The 21,907-nt window shown below is 41.2% G+C and overlaps 3 protein-coding genes across 4 annotated transcripts; 2 read left to right on the plus strand and 1 right to left on the minus strand.

Moving 5' to 3' along the window:
* The first annotated feature begins 444 nt into the window (after positions 1-444).
* On the plus strand, positions 445-11,065 carry crlf1b (cytokine receptor-like factor 1b). The gene is made up of 8 exons (XM_029430139.1): positions 445-502; positions 2,604-2,882; positions 3,776-3,905; positions 4,150-4,322; positions 6,181-6,338; positions 6,863-7,031; positions 9,485-9,666; positions 10,523-11,065. The coding sequence occupies exons 1-8, from the start codon at positions 445-447 to the stop codon at positions 10,544-10,546; spliced, it is 1,173 nt and encodes a 390-aa protein (XP_029285999.1). The 3' UTR covers positions 10,547-11,065.
* Positions 11,066-11,560: 495 nt separating this feature from the next.
* Positions 11,561-14,954, minus strand: rex1bd (required for excision 1-B domain containing). Its single transcript, XM_029429924.1, has 5 exons — positions 14,780-14,954; positions 14,110-14,192; positions 13,804-14,008; positions 12,120-12,208; positions 11,561-11,941 (listed from the first exon to the last, which is right to left on the minus strand). Exons 1-5 carry the CDS (start codon positions 14,780-14,782, stop codon positions 11,869-11,871), a joined length of 453 nt encoding a protein of 150 aa, XP_029285784.1. The 5' UTR covers positions 14,783-14,954; the 3' UTR covers positions 11,561-11,868.
* A 964-nt stretch (positions 14,955-15,918) lies between these two features.
* fam78bb (family with sequence similarity 78 member Bb) lies at positions 15,919-21,897 on the plus strand. 2 transcript variants are annotated; one of them, XR_003832177.1, is made up of 3 exons: positions 15,919-17,624; positions 18,876-19,804; positions 21,868-21,897. XR_003832177.1 is itself a non-coding variant. In XM_029430231.1 (3 exons), exons 2-3 carry the CDS (start codon positions 17,248-17,250, stop codon positions 19,396-19,398), a joined length of 900 nt encoding a protein of 299 aa, XP_029286091.1. In that variant the 5' UTR covers positions 15,919-16,414; positions 16,541-17,247; the 3' UTR covers positions 19,399-21,731. The 2 variants fall into 2 exon arrangements, 1 of the variants encoding a protein (XP_029286091.1); XM_029430231.1 differs by lacking the exon at positions 21,868-21,897 and having other exon boundaries at positions 15,919-16,414; positions 16,541-17,624; positions 18,876-21,731.
* The last annotated feature ends 10 nt before the right edge of the window (positions 21,898-21,907 follow it).

The following is a 21,907-nucleotide window of genomic DNA, read 5'->3' on the forward strand; positions in this document are numbered from 1 at the left end:
GTTTAAGACTTTGTATTGGAACTATGTTTTATTTTAGGCGTCACGGCCACACCTGAAGCTGGTTATACATGATAATACAATGAGAAGTAGCCTACGTGTGTGTGTGTGTGTGTGTGTGTGTGTGTGTGTGTGTGTGTGTGTGTGTGTGTAGCACTAATGACTTGTGTGACTGAGAGGGAAAAACAAGGGAGGAGTAACCGAGTGTTACAGCAGCAGCAGTAGAGTCACTGTGGAGTTAAAAGTGAGCAAACCTCGTGTTTCCTCCTGCAGCCTGCAGTCACTTGGCTCTCCAGACATCCACTGAAGAGCCAACATTTGATCTGAGAAGAGCCGCAGGAGAGTGAAGCTGCGCGGGTTCCTCCTCCCAACTTTACCGCTGTCTGCTCCTCACGTCCCGGAAAGTCGGAAAGCACCGAGAGGGAGGAGAAAGCAGCTGCAAGAACCATGTTTTCCTTCATGTTTCTCCTTCTCCTTGTTCCACATGTGCTGTTGTCCTCGACACGTAAGTACCAAACTTCAGTCAACTGACAGATAAACCGACTGAGAATGACCGCGTGTCCGTGGGTGCAGACCTCAGTGAGGTATGGGAGGTTGTGCGTGTCAATATAAAGCAGCAGTTCTTTGGAGATGAATCACTTTCCCAGATTGAGCCTCTGTATGGAGGCTCCAACCCAACAAAACGACTTTTAAATAAAATCATCACAAAGTGACTTTTTGTTCCCACAAGTTTCACCTGCACAGGTGTTATTATCACCCCACCTATACTTATTATTCTCACCACAGAAGGTGGAGTTTCAAGAATCTCCATTAAGTGGAGGTGATATTGATATAGTGTTTATTTTTATGGGAGAGGTTGATGGTTAAAATAAACAGGAATATCAGGTTTAAAGGTTTTATGAATTAAATACGTGTGAAATCAAGAAACTTTATCAAATTAATGCAACAATTAAAAAATGACAGCTTGTTGTGTCCAGTATTAATAAATGGGACATTTTACAGTTTAAATTAAACATGATCTCTGGTGGACACGATATGTTATTAAGACACTTTCTTAAATGACCTCAAACATATTTTTAATATTTCTCTACTGTAAGTTCTTGTTATGTATCAGCTGACACATATGCAGCTGCCAATATATTTACAAGAAACTAATGTTATCTGATAATGTAGGGGTCTAATACATGCAGAAATATTAATAGGGATAACTGCTCTGGCATCAACAGTGCGACAAAAATCTCTGAAATCAAATATTTATTGTCTCATGATCATCAAATCCTGATGCTTATTTATTCGAGATTGCACTGTACCCAACAGGAAACACAAATCATAGCCTACTTGTAGCGTTCTCCTCTCAAATGAATCCAGATACAGTGACACCACATGTCGGGATTAGATGTGATTGTTTGGCTAATTGTGGATTAGACTGAGAACAAGACCTATTAGACATGGTGGAGATGGAGCTGATGAGACAAATTGAAATAAACGTTGTTCATCAGCGCTGCTGCATGAAAGAAATGCAGAAAAGATTAACAATATTCCAAGTTATTACCATGCAGAGATTCATAATCCTAAAAGGGAGAAAATGATCTGCAAGAAGCTTCTACATGTGTGATAAACACATGCATGCTTGTTGTTTTTCATGTATATTTCATGCCTAACATTATGTTTTATACAGTTTTCATATCTGTACATTTATATTAGATATTTCTGGATGCAGTGAGGCACATATGTTGGAACGCTTGTCCACTGCCCACCTGGAGCACGGTTAATAAAATTATACACATTAACGCTCATATCTCTGAGAAGAAGGAGCCCAGTGGTAACATTCAAGCGCAGAGCAGAGGGTTTCTCATGGGCATCAATCATAAAGGCAAACTTTAGGTCTAAAGAGGGGTCGTGGTATGGAAAATAATTTTATCGACAGACTAGGATGACCTTTCTGACTGATCCTACTGAGGCTCCATAAATCCAGTTCATTACCGGGTCATAAATATGTGCTGAGCTCCCGCTCTGCTGTGGTGCAGTGCTGCTGCTGCTGCTGCTGCTGCTGCCGCACTCCTCCTCCTCTCACACACACACACACACACGATGTTTTCTTACGGTTGGCAAGAGATTTGAGCACACTGTGTGTTCAACACTTCACCAAATAACACAGACCAACAGCTGCACAGGGCCTAACGCTCTGAAGGGGTCAAATCAATGAAAAGTAAGTTTGAGAGGGTGAAAAACCTCCAATGAAAATGTGAAATGTTAGAAAGTTTGCTGTATCTTTTGGCTTTAAGTGACCTAAACATTTTTTGTAGCTAAAATATATATATATAAACTAATTCATTGTATAACATAGAAGCAGACTTCTGCACAATGTCTGCACTCTAGTAGCAAAAAGAGGTGAAAACACACATTTACACTTAATATTTAAGTCAAATTAGTGTTAAAATGATTAGTTTATCAAACGTAGTTTATTAAAAGATGATACAATTATTGTTTTTAATTGATTATTCATTTAAGTTATTCATCAAACTAAAAATGCAACAGATAGAAGAACAGTTAGAAGAGAAAAAAAAGAGTTTTTAATGATGTGTATGTGTGTTTCCACCCCCCAGATGTAGCAGTGATCTCCCCTCAGGATCCCATCCTGCGCATCGGCTCCAGTCTGACAGCCACGTGCACGCTGAGCCCCGAGCTCGGCCTCCACGCCAGCACGTTGTACTGGACACTGAACGGGATGAGTCTGTCCGGCGGCACCTACAGCGTGCTGAGCCCCGACTCCCTGAGCGTCACGCTTCACAACCTCAACGGCTCCCAGCAGCAGTCTGGAGACAACCTCGTGTGTCACGGAGCAGATGGACACGTCCTGGCTGGTTCGTGTCTCTATGTGGGCAGTAAGTGGAGACTTCTCTGTCTGTGCAGAGTCGTATGGAAATGTTTCATTGAGATGCAGAGACAGGAGGCTGGCGGGCAGGCTGGCACAGTGCTTTTAGGAGGTGACAGAGTGTATTTAATATAATGTATAATGTAACATATGAGCTCAGTCTTATAAAGGTGCAGTTTGTTAAAGATAATCTTAAATAAAAAGGTATGCTTGTTTCAGTAAGGCAGGTGGCTAGATGAACTTTATTGATCCCAAATTGGGGAATTCTTGTGTTACAGCAGCAGGTTATCATACAAAAATACACAGTAAATACATACATAAACACTAGAAAATTAGAATACAATTAAAATCTAAACATAGGATAGATAGACATTCGATGAGTGTTTTTATTTTTATTTAAATTTAAATGCAATGAATTGTTATTTGTGTAACAGGGTTATTGAAAGAGCAATATTAATATAATGTTGTGGATTAATAAAAGATGTTTCTTTTATTGAAGCAAACATTTAAATCATGAAAATAAATCTAAAAACATTGTTTTACACCTTAAAAATAATTGTTTGGCAATTCTGTACAAAATCATAATTAATAACACAAATAGTCGGAGCTTCGTTTGCACAAAGTTGTTGATTTGTTTCGGGAAGCTTAATACAAACGTTATGTTAGTTATTATTACTTGTACTTAAAAGCCTTTTTGATTATAATCTGTTGTGCTTCAACATCTGTTGTATAACTGAGCAGCTTGTTTAATGCAGTGAATGCTTCACATTAATGGAGAAGTATTTATATTTTATTAGTCTTCACTCTTTATTCAACCCCAGTTGTTTTTTCTTGATTTCAACCCAACGTCTTCTTTGCTTCTTCTCTCTTTTAAAATGTGTTGTTGTTCTTTTTTTCCACCAGGGCCTCCAGAAAAGCCAGTCAATATAACGTGTTGGTCCCGCAACACGAAGGACTTGAGCTGCAAGTGGAGCCCGGGGGGGCGGGGTGAGACCCACGTCCGAACCACATACACCCTCAAGTACAAATTGAGGTGAGCGCCCCAGACCTGCTGCAGCTCACAGGTGATCACCTCGTCCGACACCACTCAGGTAGACTAGACATGAATGCATTAGTGCCGCCTACAGTTTATCCTCTGCCACACACACTTCGCTCAGAGCCCGCGGTGTGTGTGTGTTCCGCTCGTGTACTACTCACTGTTGAAGAACAGTCGGTCTACCTCTTCAGAAAACAAACGTCAGAGTTTATTTTGGTCACCGTGTTTTGTTTCTGTCCAGGTGGTACGGGAGAGAGAAGGAGTGTGAAATGTACAGCACAGGGAAGCAGCGATACTCCTGCTACATTCCCCGCAACCTTGCCCTCTTCACTCCCTACGAGATCTGGGTGGAGGCAGCCAATCAGCTGGGCTCTGCCACCTCTGACATCACCACCCTGGACATCCTCGATGTAGGTGGGTAAGCAAAGCTTTGGAGGAAGTTGCTCCTTTCATTTGGCTTGATATCCTCTCTTGTCCTTTGCGTTCCTCTGTCCCTATTGTTTGTCTGCAGATCTGCTGCATATGGCTAACACACTTCTCTAGGGGAGAGAGAGGGGGATTTATTTTTAACAACATTATGGGTTCACGCTGCAAATCTTAAAACTGTTTTGTTGTAAAAGTTAACTGCACATCCGATGCCTCTCTGGCAAAGGCTTCACAGGTTTTCCAGCGAGAAACTTGTGATGTACGAGCGATAGCAGGTTTATCTTACGGTTTCTCCAGCGCCGATGTAATGGCAGAGTGTTGTGGCCTCCAGCGATCGCCACATAACTTTGAGCTGCGGAGGAGAAGGAGGAGCATTGCCAAACATGTATGAATGATGCATTGCACTGCCTCAATAACAGAAACAATAAGCTGGGAGTATATTTGTTCTGGCTTGGTGTCCCTCTCTCCCTCGAGCTGACTGCGATAGAACAAATAAAGCATCACGCACCGGCAGTGAACGATGTCTGAAGCAGGAGGTTACAAACAGGAAACACTTTTACAAGTTCTTTTAATAAGTGCCTTTCTTTGTCTCTCGTCCTGCCATCCCCTTTATCTTTCCCTCCGTGTTTATGTCCTTTCGAAGCACTTGTTTTGTTTGCAACCTTTATTGCAGTAAGTAAAATGTTTAGTTTAATACTGACTGAGGGTACAACACGCTCTCTGCAGGAAGTACAGACTGACCCGAGCCAACGCCAGCCGGTCTGTCCAGGAGGAAGTCAAAGGAATTATTGTAAATATTAAAATGAAAATACTTAAATCTTCCTCTTGCTCATGTTTCTCATGGCAAGTTAAGAACCTCCACGCATGGTTCAAGAATGTCTAAAGGTGACAGACTTCTAGAATGTTTTATTAATTATTCTCTTAGGTACATAATTCTGTTAACGGATTAATTTATTTGTGTTTCTTTCACGCACAGCTGGCAAGTATTTACTCAATGGGTGCATGTTTCACAGTGTGTTAGGACTATTCCCCTGCACAAAGTTAATAGGGAACTATGTTTTGTAGGACATGCTTTATTGCTTCGACCAAGAGAAAGGATTTTACTCACTGGTAAAAACATATCCAGACTTTTATTTTCCAGTGCGTTTCAAACTCCAAAAACACACTTCCCATAATGCACTGGTTTTTAAAACTCCACGAGTAACAAGTAATGGCATCGTCAGGGTCGGAAGAAGCCCTTTAAAGCTATAAGACTATGCATGATTGATCACAAATACAATTTATATTTGAGTATAAAGAGAGGAAGGCACAGTGATTGTCTTATACAGTTTTATTCAAAGTACTAGATTCACTCGCATTACATTTATTTATTGTATTTTTCACAACTGTGTCAGGAAAGAGAGATTAGCTGGAGAAAGAGAATAAATAAAGAATATTATAGAATCAGAAATCCTTTATTAGTCGGGGAAACGTACCTTGTTACAGCAAAATAATAAGAAAGTAAAGTCTTGAAAGACAAAAAGTCACACAAAGACTTGATAATCCTCGTGAATGCCGACTCACTCTGTTGCAGTCTTTCCTTTTTTATTTGTACAAACAAACGTTGGATATATCGGGGAATAAAAAAAAGTCTTTACAAATTAAACTTGTAAATGAGACAAATGTCAGTTTGCTGACTCAGCACGGATCATCCTCGCCATGAAGAGTGATGAGCTGTGATGTTTGGTATTCACTGTAGGTTTCTCTCCTGAGGTCATTTAAACATCTTTATCCTTTATCTTTGCCCTGATTGCTGTACATCTGCTGTATACAAACTTTTCCCCCCCACTTGTCCTTGTTCGTGCAGTGACCACTGACCCTCCTGCCAACGTTCAGGTGAGTCGTGTCGGCGTCCTCGAGGACCAGCTGACGGTCCGCTGGGCCAGCCCCCCCGAGCTCAAGGACATCCTGTTTCAGGCCAAATATCAGATCCGCTACAGACTGGAGGACAGCACTGAATGGAAGGTGGTCCACACACACAAACCTGCAGCCTACGCAACCTTACTCTGTAGCTATGACTCCTCTGACGCAGCTGTGGAAATATTTGAGGTGCAGCATTGACTGAGCCATTAAATGATGAACATAAAAGTTGCTGCATCTCTTGTCTCCGGCGTGTGCTTTCATTTCAAAGCAAATAACACGGCGTGCAAACCTTGACTCTTGCTCGATTCTTCGCTGGTAAATTTTGAAAGCTGGATTTCATCCAACAGTGCAGAAGAGGAGCTTTTAGAATCTTTTCTTCCTTTAATCTGCTTCTTTGATGTTTTCTGCCCTCAGCTTCTTAGAGTAGTTACAGCACGTCTTTGAGTTTTGGATTCACTATTGAATGAATTAATAATGTTTAAATATATTTATCCAGACTACAAAGTAACATCATAAAAAATCATTTTCATTTGTGCTATAGGCATGAAAATAAGTCGGAGTTGAGGAGGATTTTGACTCCTATCATTTTTAATACCTCCTGTCTGTCATTTTGTTCCCTCTCGCAGGTTGTGGATGATGTTGGTAACCAGACGTCATGTCGGCTGGCAGGCCTCCGTCCCGGGACCGTTTATTTTGTCCAGGTGAGGTGCAATCCAGTGGGTATCTACGGCTCCAAGAAGCCCGGCATCTGGAGTGACTGGAGCCACCCGGCCGCCGCCTCCACACCCAGCAGGGGTGAGAACATTGCAGAGGAAAAAATATTCCTGTGTTTTCAAGACATTTAATACAAAAGTCTTTCCCTCGTGTCTTAAATGGCTTTTAAATTCTTCCCAAACGTTTCTAATAATCAACCTTTCAGTGCCAATTAAAGTCAGAAAAAATAATCTCCTTATCCCTGTTCCAACATCCTGAACAAGCCGATCCAAACCGCATGTGACACAGGAGAAACCAAACATCAGTAGGCTACATATCTTGATAGAGATCTCCCAGCAGAGGATTAGAAGGAACTGCAAAGAGCTAGAGGGACGTTTTGATAGATTTTTGTCGTCGGCTTCAAAGATTGATCAAGTTAAAAAGCTGGTTGTCTGTCCACGGCACACACAGGGCCTATAAAGCTTGAGTGGAAGCAGGTTTGGGAGCAGATAATGACTTGCATAGGGCATGCGGTACTTACTCCCCAGAGGGAGGAAGTCGTAATCGGGCTCTGTTGTTTGACATGAAGAATTGATTGTGGCAGACTGTCAGTACGAAATAGAACTGTGGGTATATCACATCCACACATGTTTTTATTTGAAACATCTCGTTTTGTGAGAATTAAGCAACATGAATCATCATAAATGTTCACTGAGCAACTCTGTTTTCACCAGAAGCCTCTGTAGGAGAGCAGTGAGAGGTGTGCTGCTGTAAATGTTTCTATATTTCATTTATATTATAACTATACGCCAGAGCATTACCTTAGGGCTTGAGACTGATATTACACAAGTGTAATTTCTATCCTACAAAATGTTGAACTTAAATTGTTAATTGTACGTTAGTTATTATTTTACAGCCTTGCTAAGATCTCTGTCAGGCTGTTTGTGTATGACAAGGCTAGCATGCTATAGCAGTGTTCACCATCTTGGTTTAGTGTGCTAGCATGCTATAGCAGTGTTCACCATCTTGGTTTAGTGTGCTAGCATGCTATAGCAGTGTTCACCATCTTGGTTTAGTGTGCTAGCATGCTATAGCAGTGTTCGCCATCTTGGTTTAGTGTGCTAGCATGCTATAGCAGTGTTCGCCATCTTGGTTTAGTGTGCTAGCATGCTATAGCAGTGTTCGCCATCTTGGTTTAGTGTGCTAGCATGCTATAGCAGTGTTCGTCATCTTGGTTTAGTGTGCTAGCATGCTATAGCAGTGTTCAACATCTTGGTTTAGTGTGCTAGCATGCTATAGCAGTGTTCGCCATCTTGGTTTAGTGTGCTAGCATGCTATAGCAGTGTTCGCCATCTTGGTTTAGTGTGCTAGCATGCTATAGCAGTGTTCGCCATCTTGGTTTAGTGTGCTAGCATGCTATAGCAGTGTTCGCCATCTTGGTTTAGTGTGCTAGCATGCTATAGCAGTGTTCGCCATCTTGGTTTAGTGTGCTAGCATGCTATAGCAGTGTTCGCCATCTTGGTTTAGTGTGCTAGCATGCTATAGCAGTGTTCGCCATCTTGGTTTAGTGTGCTAGCATGCTATAGCAGTGTTCGCCATCTTGGTTTAGTGTGCTAGTATGCTATAGCAGTGTTCACCATCTTGGTTTAGTGTGCTAGCTTGCTATAGCAGTGTTCGCCATCTGTGTTTAGTGTGCTAGCATGCTATAGCAGTGTTCACCATCTTGGTTTAGTGTGCTAGCATGCTATAGCAGTGTTCGCCATCTTGGTTTAGTGTGCTAGCATGCTATAGCAGTGTTCGCCATCTTGGTTTAGTGTGCTAGCATGCTATAGCAGTGTTCGCCATCTTGGTTTAGTGTGCTAACATGCTATAGCAGTGTTCACTATCTTGGTTTAGAGTGCTAGCATGCTAACGGTTGGCTAATTAGCGCTAAACAGGAAGTACAGCTGTCATTAGTTTTGCAGTTATTTGGCCAAAGTATCTGACTAATGGAAATGGAGTCCTTGATGAGAAGACAGGAGAGGAAAATGAGTGTGTCCAGAATTTAATTGTAACTTCTCCAGAGGTTGTGAAGATATTTCTGTCCGTCAGTCAGATGCCACACCGTTAGCATAGCTAAAAACACTTCAACTTTCACCAGGTTCATCTACTCTGTACTGCTTTCCAGAGAGGTCTGGGTACAGTAAAAACTAGCTAACATTTCTGGACATAATAACAGTCAAGTAGACTGTAAAATGATCATTACTTGCAGCTCCACAACAGATATTTACTAAAAGACTCGAGGTGTATCTTTTATCTCTTTTTTTAATGTGTTTTGAGTTGATTTTTATTTGACTTTTGTTAGAAAATGTTGACTGAACAAAATTATAATTATTCAATCACATTAATGCTGACACATGACGTGGTAAACAGCTGTGCATAATCTATTTACCACCTTGCACTGACACTTGTCCTAACTATAACCTTGACGCTGTTCTCTCATCCTCCCTCCTCTCTCTTACCTCTTCCTTTTTCTCCCCCACACTTTCTCCCCTCCTCCCCCTCTCCTCTCCCAGAGCGGCTGCAGAGCGGCTCCTGCGATCCTAAGCCCGATGAGCAGAACTCCACCCTGCGGCGGGAACTCAAGCAGTTCTTCGGCTGGGTCCGCAAGCACGCGTCCGGCTGCAGCGGCATGTCAATCAAACTGTACGACCAGTGGCGGGTGTGGCTGCAGAAATCACACAAAACACGCAACCAGGTAGGTAAGCAGAATCTCTCTCTCTCTTTTCATTATCTGTCACACACACACACACACACACACACACACACACACACACACACACACACTCTAACAGTGTGCTGCATTGAAGTCCTGAACTGAATTTTTGACCCTGCCTTTGTTATGCCATGTGGTCAGCATTCTTACCAACACAAAGAGGAGGACTGAGACTGATTTCTCTTGCTCTGTGAAGTTTCAGTCTTTATGATCAGGTAAAAATGTGCGGTTTTGACTTTGAGCATTTAAGTAGATGCACTCTGATTTTATTACATATTTTAACGATGTAGACTTCTGATCTTCATCTGATGACCACAACAAAAGAGAAATGAGCATGTAAATGAAGTTAATGGCCCACTATAATGTGTTCCTTTTGTTTTCTCTTGGCGTGAGGAGCCCCTTTCACAAATATAACTCAGGCCAAATGGCACTCAGAGCCCTGGCATCTTCTGCGTGCTTATGTGACTTTGTGAGGAGTTCAGATCCTTCAGCCACATCCTCTGCTGCTCAGTCCTTGAACTCACAGAAACCCTCACTCTACCTTACTCAATTAGCTCAGCCGTCTCTGCGTTTTTTGTGCTTTACGGCGCACTCGCTGCCGCCTGAATAATGCCTTTGTTCACGAGCCGTGACAGGCTCCCATTGATTACCTTGAGAGAAAGGTAGCTGGGAGCGCCACGCAGAGAATAAGAAAGAGATGATGCATAGAGAAGAGAAGAGAAAAAGAGAAGACGAGAGAGAAGTGGCAGCCAGACAGCAGTAATCGTGATGATTGTAAATGACATGGTTTTTCCCGTTGAATTATCACAGTGTGAACCATCTGCTTTTGTCTTTTCAGGTACTACAAGACGATAATTCATAGCAGCGCCGCTCAGCACGACTGTGGTGTTTAATTCAAGAACAGCATCAAGAAACACTGACGGATAACTGGCCCCGAGGGTCCCAGCTGTGCGAGAGGTCAGAAGCCCCGCCTGAGGGATACTGCAGTGTTTGGTATTACAGCCTTAACTTGAGTTTAAAGGGCCCGAGTGGAAGATTAAAGTGAGACAATGCAGCCTTTTTTCTGCCTTTTCCGCCGGCCAAATCTGTCCGTTAGATCAGTTTGCACAAACACAAATGTTACAGCCCTCAGTAACTGCACTTTTATTCTGAAAGAAAAAAGTTATAGTCACAATTAGGACTTTTTAATAACTTAATGTAAGATAAGGAAGTTTTTAATGATCCTTTGATGAATGCTACTAACGCATTACTGCAACATTGCAGTGGCAGGACCATAAGGGAACATTTTGTTCCAATGTACAAAACAACCATAGTACCAACCAAGTATTTTTGGAAAGCTGTTGTTTTCTCCAAGCAAATTTTCACTATCAATTAATCTGCGGATTAGTTTCTCAATTACTCGTTTCATCTAGAAAATAATGAAAGAATACCGGCCAAGGTGACAAATGTTTGTTTTTTGGCTCAAAATCCAAAAATATTTAATTTAAATGAATGTTTGCCATTTTTCTCCCAAAAAATTACTTGAAACGATACATTTTTCAGCTCTAGTTCAAGGAAAAGTTCATGTTTAAACTGTTTAAACACATTTATCAGACATCAAGCGGCGAGATATCTAAAATGTATCATATAGTTAAAGTCAGATATTCCTAATCTGCAGCAAATGTTGGTTGCATCAGTAATTGAATCCCTGTGAGGGATTATATTATTACATAAAGCCTCATTATCTGTATACTCCAGTGTTTTAAGACATCTTCATACTGTTTATATTTTTATAACTGCATATTTAAAGTGTTTTTGTCTAAGTTATATTCTTTTACTGCACCAATAGTGCCTCTGAAAAATACTCTGTAAAGTATAAAACAGTAAAAAGTGAAACTTCTCTTTTTTTTCTTTTTATTTAAAAATACAATTCATCAAGTAAACAAAGATGGCGGGATGAACCTCCAGGAATTATTTAACCTTTAAAGTATTTACAAAATGTCTTTTTGCTGAGGCATGCATTAACACAAACGCATAGCTTCAGATAGAAACGCAGAGCCAGAATGTAAAAAGTCCCCTGGGTGGAGGAGGACTGCATCAGCGAGCTGGGTGGAGCCAGAGGGATTGATAAGTGCAGCTGAGGAGTTCAAGATGGGAAGTTGCAGCGGAGCCGATCCGTCACCTCCGCCGTCTGAAGGCCGCCTGTCAATCACACTCCTCAGAGTCATACTTAAAGTCCTGCAGGATCTCACTCAGAGCCTCTTTGTTCTTGATGATCCTGGAAAACACATTAGTTATTATGTTACAAACATGTGTGAATATCTCTGACACTTTCTTTTGCAACCAAAAGACAGTCTGGTGAGTTCTGCAGCCGACAGCAGGTGGAACGTGAGCGAGTGTCTGGGTCAGCAGGGAGCGAAAGGTGCAAACAGAGAGGTGGTAATAGCTGCTCTTACTCGTGCTTGATCTCCTGAATCTGTTCTTGACAGTCTTCGTCCTCCGGGTGATCCTGGGCCCGCTGCCTGGCCAGCTGCAGCTTGGCTGTCTGTTGAGAAGGCACATCGGATAAGATTTATGCAAACCATTCATCAGCGGAGGACGGAGGGGAGACGGGGTGAACTCTAAGATAATAAGAGCTTTATGACATCACTGGCAGAAAGGAAGTGGAGTTAATATTATAAAAAGAGTGTAAACCTTCAATCAAAAGTGCTACACAACACCTCTGCACTACCAGATGTACGAGATGTGACACCCGAGAACGTGGGAAGCTCCGAGGTGTAACATTTTAACACCAGTCTGTTCAATCATGTAGAGCGCCACAGACGGGCTGCAGCTCTCGAGTCGCAGACTTGAAACTGAACCGAAATGATCCCATCAGCAGCTTCATGCTTCAACTTCTTAAGTGTGTACTTTTTTAATCCTCTCTTTATTTGGATAGACAGGCAAACATCAGACATTTTATCACTTTATACATTTTTCTTTTTTAAACATGAAGGACAAAACAAAAGGGAGTAATGATTTTTTTTTAATAGATATATATATATAAAATTAAAAAAAAATATATATATATATATAAATAATTATTTTCCCCACACATTTTTAGTTAGCATTTAAAAAAAGAAAAAAATTAAAATAACTAAATTAGATAATAAAGAACATTTTTAAAACCTCCCTGAAACAGCCATATATATATATATATATATATATATATATATATATATATTTTTTATATATATATAAATATATTTTTTATATATATATATATAAAAATAATTATTTTCCCCACACATTTTTAGTTAGCATTTAAAAAAGAAAACAATTTAAATAACTAAATTAGATAATAAAGAACATTTTTAAAACCTCCCTGAAACAGCCATGAAACTTACTTTAAGAGAGAGAATGAAATGTTTGGAATAAGAAGTCTGCCTCCTCATGGTGAAACAGTGGAATTGTATCAAACATTAAACAAAAAGTGAGCCCTTGTCATAGGAGGCTTACGTTACATGACATTAATTACATGACGTTTAAATGAAATTGCATCAAAAATAACTTAATTTATAATGCAAATTGAGAAAATCCTTACTATTATTACTGTCCTATGAAGTTAGCATCAGATTAATGTGACTAGTTTGTTTTCTTATTTATGAACCCCCCTTTTAATTTAATTAGAGATGCTTTTTTATTATTATTTCTTCTTCTTTCCAGTATCTCATCTGTTAATTGCCTCTCAAACATATATATATATATATATATATATATATATATATATACACACAGATATATATATATATATACAGTTAATTATATTACCTTCAGAGTCCACCATCCCACAACATAGTACACACATTATATTATTTGTTCTTTTCATGTAGTTTTCTGAAAGTAATATAAACTACAAAGGCACTCTGAGAGCGCAGACCTTCGCCAAGGACGTTTCCACAAGTGAAAAATAATGTGTGTATCCGTCCCGTGACTCAGTTACACTCCACATGTTGACCCATGCTGCACTCTTCCACAAAGTTTCATGAAAATCCGGCTTCTAGTTTTTCCGTAATCCTGCTGACAAACAATCAAACCGAACCGAAAACATAACCTTCTTCACGGAGGTAAATATGAAACATACAGCGAGTGTTTACATACCAGTTCAAGTTTCTGCTTCTCTTTGGTCTGTAGCTTTTCCATGTGCTCTGAAAGGGCTGGCCGGTCAAACTCGTTGTGCAGCCTCCCCTTGATCTCCAGCACTTCCTTGGAGATGCCGCAGAAGGCCTGTGTTATCTCATGGACCAGCTGCTTGTAGTGGTCGAAGTCATAATGAGGCCCTGTCCTCAAGTAGGCCTCATGTCCTCTGGAAGGCAGGAAACAAATAAAACAATAGAAACACAAAGCAGAGATGAATGAAGCGTACTATTCAGATTTCTATGTTTATGTGATGAGATTTAAACGTACTCATCAAAGAGCTGATACGTCTCTACGCGCTCAGACTGAAGGTGATAAAACCTCTGGATCAGGGCTTTAAAGTCTGTAGGGACCTACAGGGAGGAAATCACATGAAGAAAGTTAACATATAACATGCGGGGAGAAGTGACAGAATATTAAACCATCCAAGCTGGAAACTAGTATTGTTATTACTGTCGTTGTCATTTTTGAAGTATGTATGACAAATAAAGGTTTTTTGTATAGATATCATTATGAATTAATTATGTTTTTTTATTTTAAGTCAAAACATTAACAGAGCAACAACTAATACTGTACTTACTTTATGCTGCTACTACTACTACTACTACTAATAATAATATAATATATATTTTTTTAAGCACTTTTATCCAGTTACAGCTCTCATAACTTGTGATTTTCTAAATATTATGGGCTATATTCTTTAAAAATCTTGATCTGTTTATATAATTTTTAAATATTTTAACATTGTATTAGACGTGACTGGTTGTAATTAGTGTTTTTAACAAGAGGAAATCAAATTAAAGTGTGTTACATGAGGGCCCATCTGCTTCAGCTACACTAGCCAAGTTACCATTAGCTTTGATTAGCTTAGCACATGTGGAAGTATTACTTTTAAGGCTCTCAGACATTTACCTGTAGTATAAAATAGTCATGTACTCACCATGGTAACCTGCCAGAAAATACTGTCGCTGAGTTTCCGCAGTTTATCACAGTAACATGTTTATATTTCATAAATACAGAACGATGTTTCACTTCTGTTTGTGTGTGTGTGAATCAGCAGCCTGTGTGCCCTGCAAACCGGAAATGACGATGCTGCGCAGTGTATGTAGTTCGTTTTCAAAATAAAAGTTCTCATACGACAACGGACTTGCACAGTTCCTTCTGTAGCCTCTTCTGGCAAGTCTGGCTTTTTCTTTAACAGAGGGTATTTATTGTAACTATTTCAACTTTTGTATCCGTTTTTATATGTTTGACATGTTCATTATTGGTTTTATTGTAAGAGAAAGAGTCTGTCTTTTTTCAAAACTATAGTTAAAACAGTCTTACCCCTCACACCTTCCTGGGAGATGATGCCGAACCTTAAGCTCTTCCTGCAGCTCGGACAGTTTGTGTCCATTAACCCAGAACAGCTTAATAGTTAAAAAGCATAAAACAAATCATAATAAAACATCTAAACAAGACGTCTTTGTGTGCATGCTTGAGTTTGTTATCGCGACTCATAGATTTTAAGGAAGGTATTTATTTATCAATCCAAAGTAGTAAAGAAATATTGTTTCTTTGGGACAAGGATATAAAAACAGACACTATGTCTGACAAACATACAATCATTATAAATATATAAATACATACATAGATAATAAAATACGTAAAATGTGCATAACAAATTATGTAAGGTGTGTGTGTGTGTGTGTGTGTGTGTGTGTGTGTGTGTGTGTGTGTGTGTGTGTGTGTGACAGTGTACATTTGTCCAGTGAAGAAGATTGTGAGCACTTCATTTAATTTAATGTCCCTAATTCATGTCACTGAAGGCAAGCTAGGTGCTATAATTAGGCCTGTTGTAAGTCATCAGTGGAACTGACACCTGTAAAGATGGAGGGGTCTTTTCCCTTTTTTAGTTTTTCTTTACACAACACTATGAACAAAACAATCTCACTGCAGGATTCATTTGGCAGCTGTTATGGAGCTTTCAGTTTCTTTAAGTTTTTTTGAGACAGCATGGAGAAGAAGTCCTTAAAATGCCCAGAAATGTTTTTATTAAAAGATCTACAAATCCGTGAAAATGAATGCACTGAGACAGCTACTAAGGTACCTTGTGATGAGACTGTGAACGCTTTATTTTGAAAGGGGTCAAACTGCCTCTTGCCACTAACCAATCAAATGTTTCTGTACAATCAGAAACACCCCATCTCTATTTCTATTTAATTACAGAGGGTGTATTATATAATGTATTAACACTAATAGATTAAGTGGTGTTTTATAAGCACAACATTCAAGCTAAATAATCACACAAATCGTTCCTGACATGCAGCAAAGACTACCTGTTGCTTCTTATCTTGCAGCCCCATTAAACAGAATTACAGCCCATCCAATGGAGCTTATCTGGTCCTCGTCTGCTTTGTGTTTATGCGATTAGAAAGCATTATTCCAATATGGAGGAAAGAGGTCGCAAAGCTACTACTGTGCAGACGCGGGCACTCCTACGCCTCCAGTCTCCCTCTGCCGTTCATTGGTCCATTCAGCATCTTCAGCACCACGCAGGCTGAACAGCGACACACAACCGTGCAGCTTCCATCAAGTGAGGATGCGGCGTATACGCTGCCCTATACACGGTTACTATGACACTGTTTATCTGATATTTTGTAACCATAATATCATTGTTTCATCAGTCTATAACATAGGTTGACATTCGGTTTACTTGCAGCTCATTGTCTCTCTCGATTTGATCGGGAACAACCCGCCGGTGTCGTCTAACTCTGCAAGAGGAAGCTGTTTTTTCCCATCACAGATGCTCGGACTCCCAGGTTTTGTTTGTTTCACCGGGTTTCCCTCCCGTCGAGTCGACAGGCATGACGGACAGTAACGCCGCCGCTCAGGTTATAGGGAGCAGCAGCATCTCATGCACAGTGCCGCATCAACAAGCCTCGCCGCCCGACCACCGGGTCCCCCTGCCGGCGCCCCGGTGTTCGCCGGTCCCCCGACGCCTGTTGTGACATGACAGCTCGGGGAAGGAAGAAGAGGATCAAAGGTTACTGGCAGGGGTTCAAGCAAGAGCGCAGACGGGTCGGATCCTTGAGGAGAGGGCACACAGAAACAGACAGTGTGCACTGTTTGAGTGGAGAGGATACAATCATACCTGTATCGAAAATTCACGTGATACTTTATTAATCCCTGCAGGGTATTTATCTTGTGGCTTGCATCCTCCAGAGAGGTCAGAGCACGAGTTTAGCCACGGAGCAGCGCCCCTGGAGCCGGTTGATGTGCTCATACATCAGCAAGGCACAGGGGCATTGAACCTGGGTCCACTGGACCCTGCTGTCCCCCATCGTGTGATCTCACTGAAGCCTTATTGAGATTCTGTTTCGGGCCTACAGTGTGGTAGCACCCACCTTTGCCTTACAGTTTCATCTGATGCACGGCCTCATAGTGTTGATACTGGTCGAGTCCCAGTCAGCAGTGCCGTTCCCCAGGCCTGGCAGGCTCACCTGGCTGCTCCTGACCCTCACCTTTACCTGCACAGCCATGGGCTGCATCCAGAGCATCGCCTGTAATAAGTCACGCATCAAACGGGAGAACATCGTGGTGTACGACCTGTCCGCCACCATAGACCACTGCCCGACTGTCATTGAGGAGAACTCGCCCATAGTGCTTCGATACAAGACGCCCTATTTCAAAGCCTCGGCGCGGATTGTGATGCCCCCCATTCCGCGCAATGAGACATGGGTGGTGGGCTGGATCCAGGCGTGCACCCAGATGGAATTTTACAACACCTATGGAGACGTCGGCATGTGAGTTCATACCTCTGTCACCTGTGTCCTCATTGCAGCCTTGTGAAGTGTTTTTCTAGATACGTACAGAAAGAGTGTGCGTGCATGCGTGTATACTCTGTATAATAACGTGCGTGTGCAGCACGCTGAGTTGCATAGAGGAGCATTTATGCACGCAGCAGGTTAACTTTGCTTGTCAGCCTCCTTCATTCAAACGCCCACCGACAGATTCTGTTCCTGTGACTCTGGCACCTAAATATAAAAGCTGCTATTAGAGGAGCTAAACAACAGTTGATGCTCTCACACTGAAAATGTGCCCATGGAGACATGTCCTCCCCCACACCCAAACGACACACACATTATCTGGAGGGCATATGTGAGGGGGTGTTTAATCCTGCTGCGTGGGTGGGTTTAGGGGTGAGAGATTGGGGTTTAGGGTGATTTTTGGATTGAAAGCACAAGGGGGACACCAGATGACAAAAACTATTTGGCACAACAAAGAGATGATGGTAATCCACTGACATACTGAACCACTAGATAGCATTTGCAGTCAGCTGTTGGAGTCTCATTGCAAGCTTGTGTCTGGATAAGAAATTTAAAGTCTTTCTGGAATTATAATTTTAAAACAAAAGTGCACAACTTTTCACACATCAGACACATGAGTATGCCAGCATCCCTTATCCAAATGAGAATAAAAGAGTCACATCATCACCAAAATTCAAAATATTCTACCAACTTTTGAATAATCTTTGAGAATGTAGCTACAAATAAAGAAAACTAGTGATTCAGCCTTTAAAAAGTAACTTTAAAGGGATAGTTTGTGTGTTTTGAAGTGAGGTTTTATGAGGTACTTATTCATAGTGAGTGTGTACCTAGCTGGCGGTCGCAAGCCCTCAGATTGGAGTGAGTCGGTGAGTTTGTTTTTGTTATTGTGTGACTTTGGTGTTTTAAAGGGTTAGTTCGTATTCTCCAAAGTTACACAATAATAACTCAAACTAACTAACCGACCGAGGCAGCGGTAAGCCAGAAACTCCCGTGTTCTGCGAGGTAAAATTACTGTTTTTATCAATGGAATCTGGTGGCTTTGGCGAGAGCATAGATAACGGCTTTAGTTCCCCGTTGGAAATATTTTAGTTAGTTTAGTTTAAATATTTCTAATATAGCAGGATCCATTCATTGTTGGTTTTGGTCTTATGTATCCTTTAAATTAATGGCACACAGTTACCCAGAAATCTCTTTGTTTCCGGTCTCATAGTGTCTGTCTACTTTCAGGTCTAGCTGGGAGCTGCCTCAGCTACGAGAAGGCCTGGTGAGGGCCATCAGCGACTCAGACGGTGTGAGCTACCCTTGGTATGGAAACACAACAGAGACTGTCAGCATAGTGGGCCCCACCTCCAAGCCATCCCGCTTCATCGTTAGCATGAATGACAATTTTTACCCAAGCGTCACCTGGGCTGTGCCAGTCAGTGAATCCAACACGCCCTTACTGACTAACATCAAAAGAGACCAGAGCTTCACCACTTGGCTGGTGGCGCTCAACACCACGTCCAGAGAAAAGATCCTGCTCCACACCATCAAGTGGAGGATGAGGGTCGATATCGCGGTGGATCCGTGCCTGCCTCTGGGCTCCAGGGCCAGGCTGGTGGGCCGGGTGCACCAGGACCAACCGCGGGTGCTGACACGCATGGAGCCCATCCCTCCTAACGCCATGGGGAGGCCCAACGCCAACGACGCCCAGGTTCTGATGTGGAGGCCGAGGAGAGGCCCTCCGCTTGTTGTCATACCACCCAAGTAGAGCGTGTAGAGCATCTGATTGGCTTGTTTGTTATATCATATCATAGTGGGCCACTTCTACTGGCTAACAGGATAATCAGATGAAAAGACAAAATAAAAGACAAAATGAAGATCTATAAGCAGGCTGAGACTTGTGTCAATGGCACAAATCAAAGTTGCAGTCTTTTGCGTGTAAAATGTTGAGGGGACAACTGCCTTAATTCCCCACCACTGCCTTTGACGATCCAGAAAGTATTTGGTCTCCACTTCTGGTGCTGTTGAGCTGTTGGGTATCCAAGCCCTCACTCCAGCCCAGCACAACTGAGCAACGCTAACTTTGAAAATCCGCCATTAATGCTGGGATGTAACGCAAACCTGTACTGTAGCTACTCAGGCCCAGAGAGAAACACAGACCCTGTTTAAAAAAGGTTCTTCAGCCTTAATGATGGCATAATACTGTCCTGCTCTGTAATGTACAGTAAAGTGCTGTGTAAGAGTGTGAGTAAGGGAAGGTGATAGTGGTGATGTGTCATACAACACTGCTGCTGGGTGTATTCATTACGGACAGAGATCACGATAATATCAACTGAAATGTTACTGGATGATGTGCTTTCAGAGATGTGAGTGTGGGTGTGCAGGCATGTGTGTTTGTGGTTGTGTGTTTTCTATAATGGAGATCCAGGGTTGGGTCCGGGCTTGCTGCTTTGTCACACCAGACTGCCTCACTCACTCACAAACAAAAACACACACACACAGACAAGTATAATCGTCAACTATTTTGATTAATTAGTAATTTTTCATGCAAAAATATCAGAAAATGCTGTTTTCAGCCTATTTTCTGACATTTCATACACACACACACACACACACACACACACACACACACACACACACACACACACACACACACGGGGCCTCATTAGTGATAATGCTACGGGATTTAAAAACAAACGATTGTCAACATACATGCATCCTCAGAGCTACTTTTCTTTTTACATGTCACAGAAAATGTAGAAATCACAGCTTTTGGATTTCATGATATGCACATGATTTGTGCATTGAGAAGAATCTTAAATGAAGCCCTGCAGCAGGATATTTTGTTTTTGAATCACAAATGGCCAGTTCATCCAAGCTGCAGAGCTTCCCCCTCCCTGCCTTTTGAAAGCCAGTGATGCCTGTGTTGATGACAGCCTTCTACAGTAAAAACACAACATTGTCTTTCCCATGTCCCAGCTAATCAGATTTACAGGGTGAAGAATCAAGGTTACTTTATTTTACGAGTAATAAAATGAGTGGCTGCAAGAGGACAAACAGAGCTACTCCGTCTTTATCCAGTTAGTATATCTTGTTTAAGAGCAAAGATTGTAGTAAACTGTATTTACACTAGAAGACTTAAAGTATCGGTTCACCTAAATTACAAAGGATCCATAGAGATTTCATTCGTCCAAGTTTTTAAATATCTGTCAGTGAGATTTGTGCCTCCTAACCAAAGCAATTAAGGTGAATGAAGTGATCACAGCTTTGAAAACAAGATTAAAAGTCTACAGCCATGCTAGCAGCTCTGTGTAGTTAAATGCTAACATGCTCACAATGACAAAGGCTAACGTTTAGCTTAGCGTGTTAGCTAGAAACAATAGCTAATTAGCACCAAGTACAGCTGAGTGTAATGGGAATCTGCCTTTTTGCAGGCACTTGGTGTTAAACTAAAGTTTAAAACAAATAAAAATTTGTTGACAGTCACTGTGACCCATTAAATTGGGGGGCAGGTACCGTTAGCAAAACGCAAAATAGCTAACGCTATCACTAGCTAACGCTATCACTAGCTAACGCTATCACTAGCTAACGCTATCACTAGCTAGATTAGCATGGTGCATTCATGATTCACATTAACTGTGATATTGAGATGTTAACATTGGCAAGTGAAAAATGGGCTTGTTTTTAATGTAACTTACTTACCAGAAAAAATAAAGAAATTATGACCAATATTTGCATGAAAAATCCACAAACACGGCCGAGAGGTCAAGTTCAATGCTTTGAGTTAGCTGACGGCTAGCAGCTAGTGGCTGATGGCACCACGACCAAAAGTGTTTTTAGAGGAAATGCAGTTTTTGTCTCTTCCACATTGGCTTTATTTATAGGAAGTATTTCTTCAGTGGAAAGTATTGTTGATTTGTCAAAGCTTTGGACACACGTGGCATCCCATTCACTTCCATATATTGGGTGGAGGCAGAAATCTCAGTGACAAGACATCTGAAAACCTTCAAAAATAAAAAACAGAAGGTTTCTACATGGCTAGATAATGACAGAAGTAAGACATTTATTGTTTTTTGTAAATTGGGTGAAGTGACCCTTTATTAAGGATTGTATTTAGTTTACAATGCTTGTGCCATTATGATCTTTTATAAAAATGTGTTTTTATGAAGATTCATGACTGAACTGAACATTTCACTATCATGTATGAATCTGAAAATGTTGCTTGTTGTTTTTCCAGGCAGGTCTATACTTTGTATTTCAGTTCGTACACACTCAGT

Source organism: Cottoperca gobio, chromosome 4 (genome assembly GCF_900634415.1).
Source record: "Cottoperca gobio chromosome 4, fCotGob3.1, whole genome shotgun sequence".
Classification (NCBI taxonomy): Eukaryota; Metazoa; Chordata; class Actinopteri; order Perciformes; family Bovichtidae; genus Cottoperca; species Cottoperca gobio.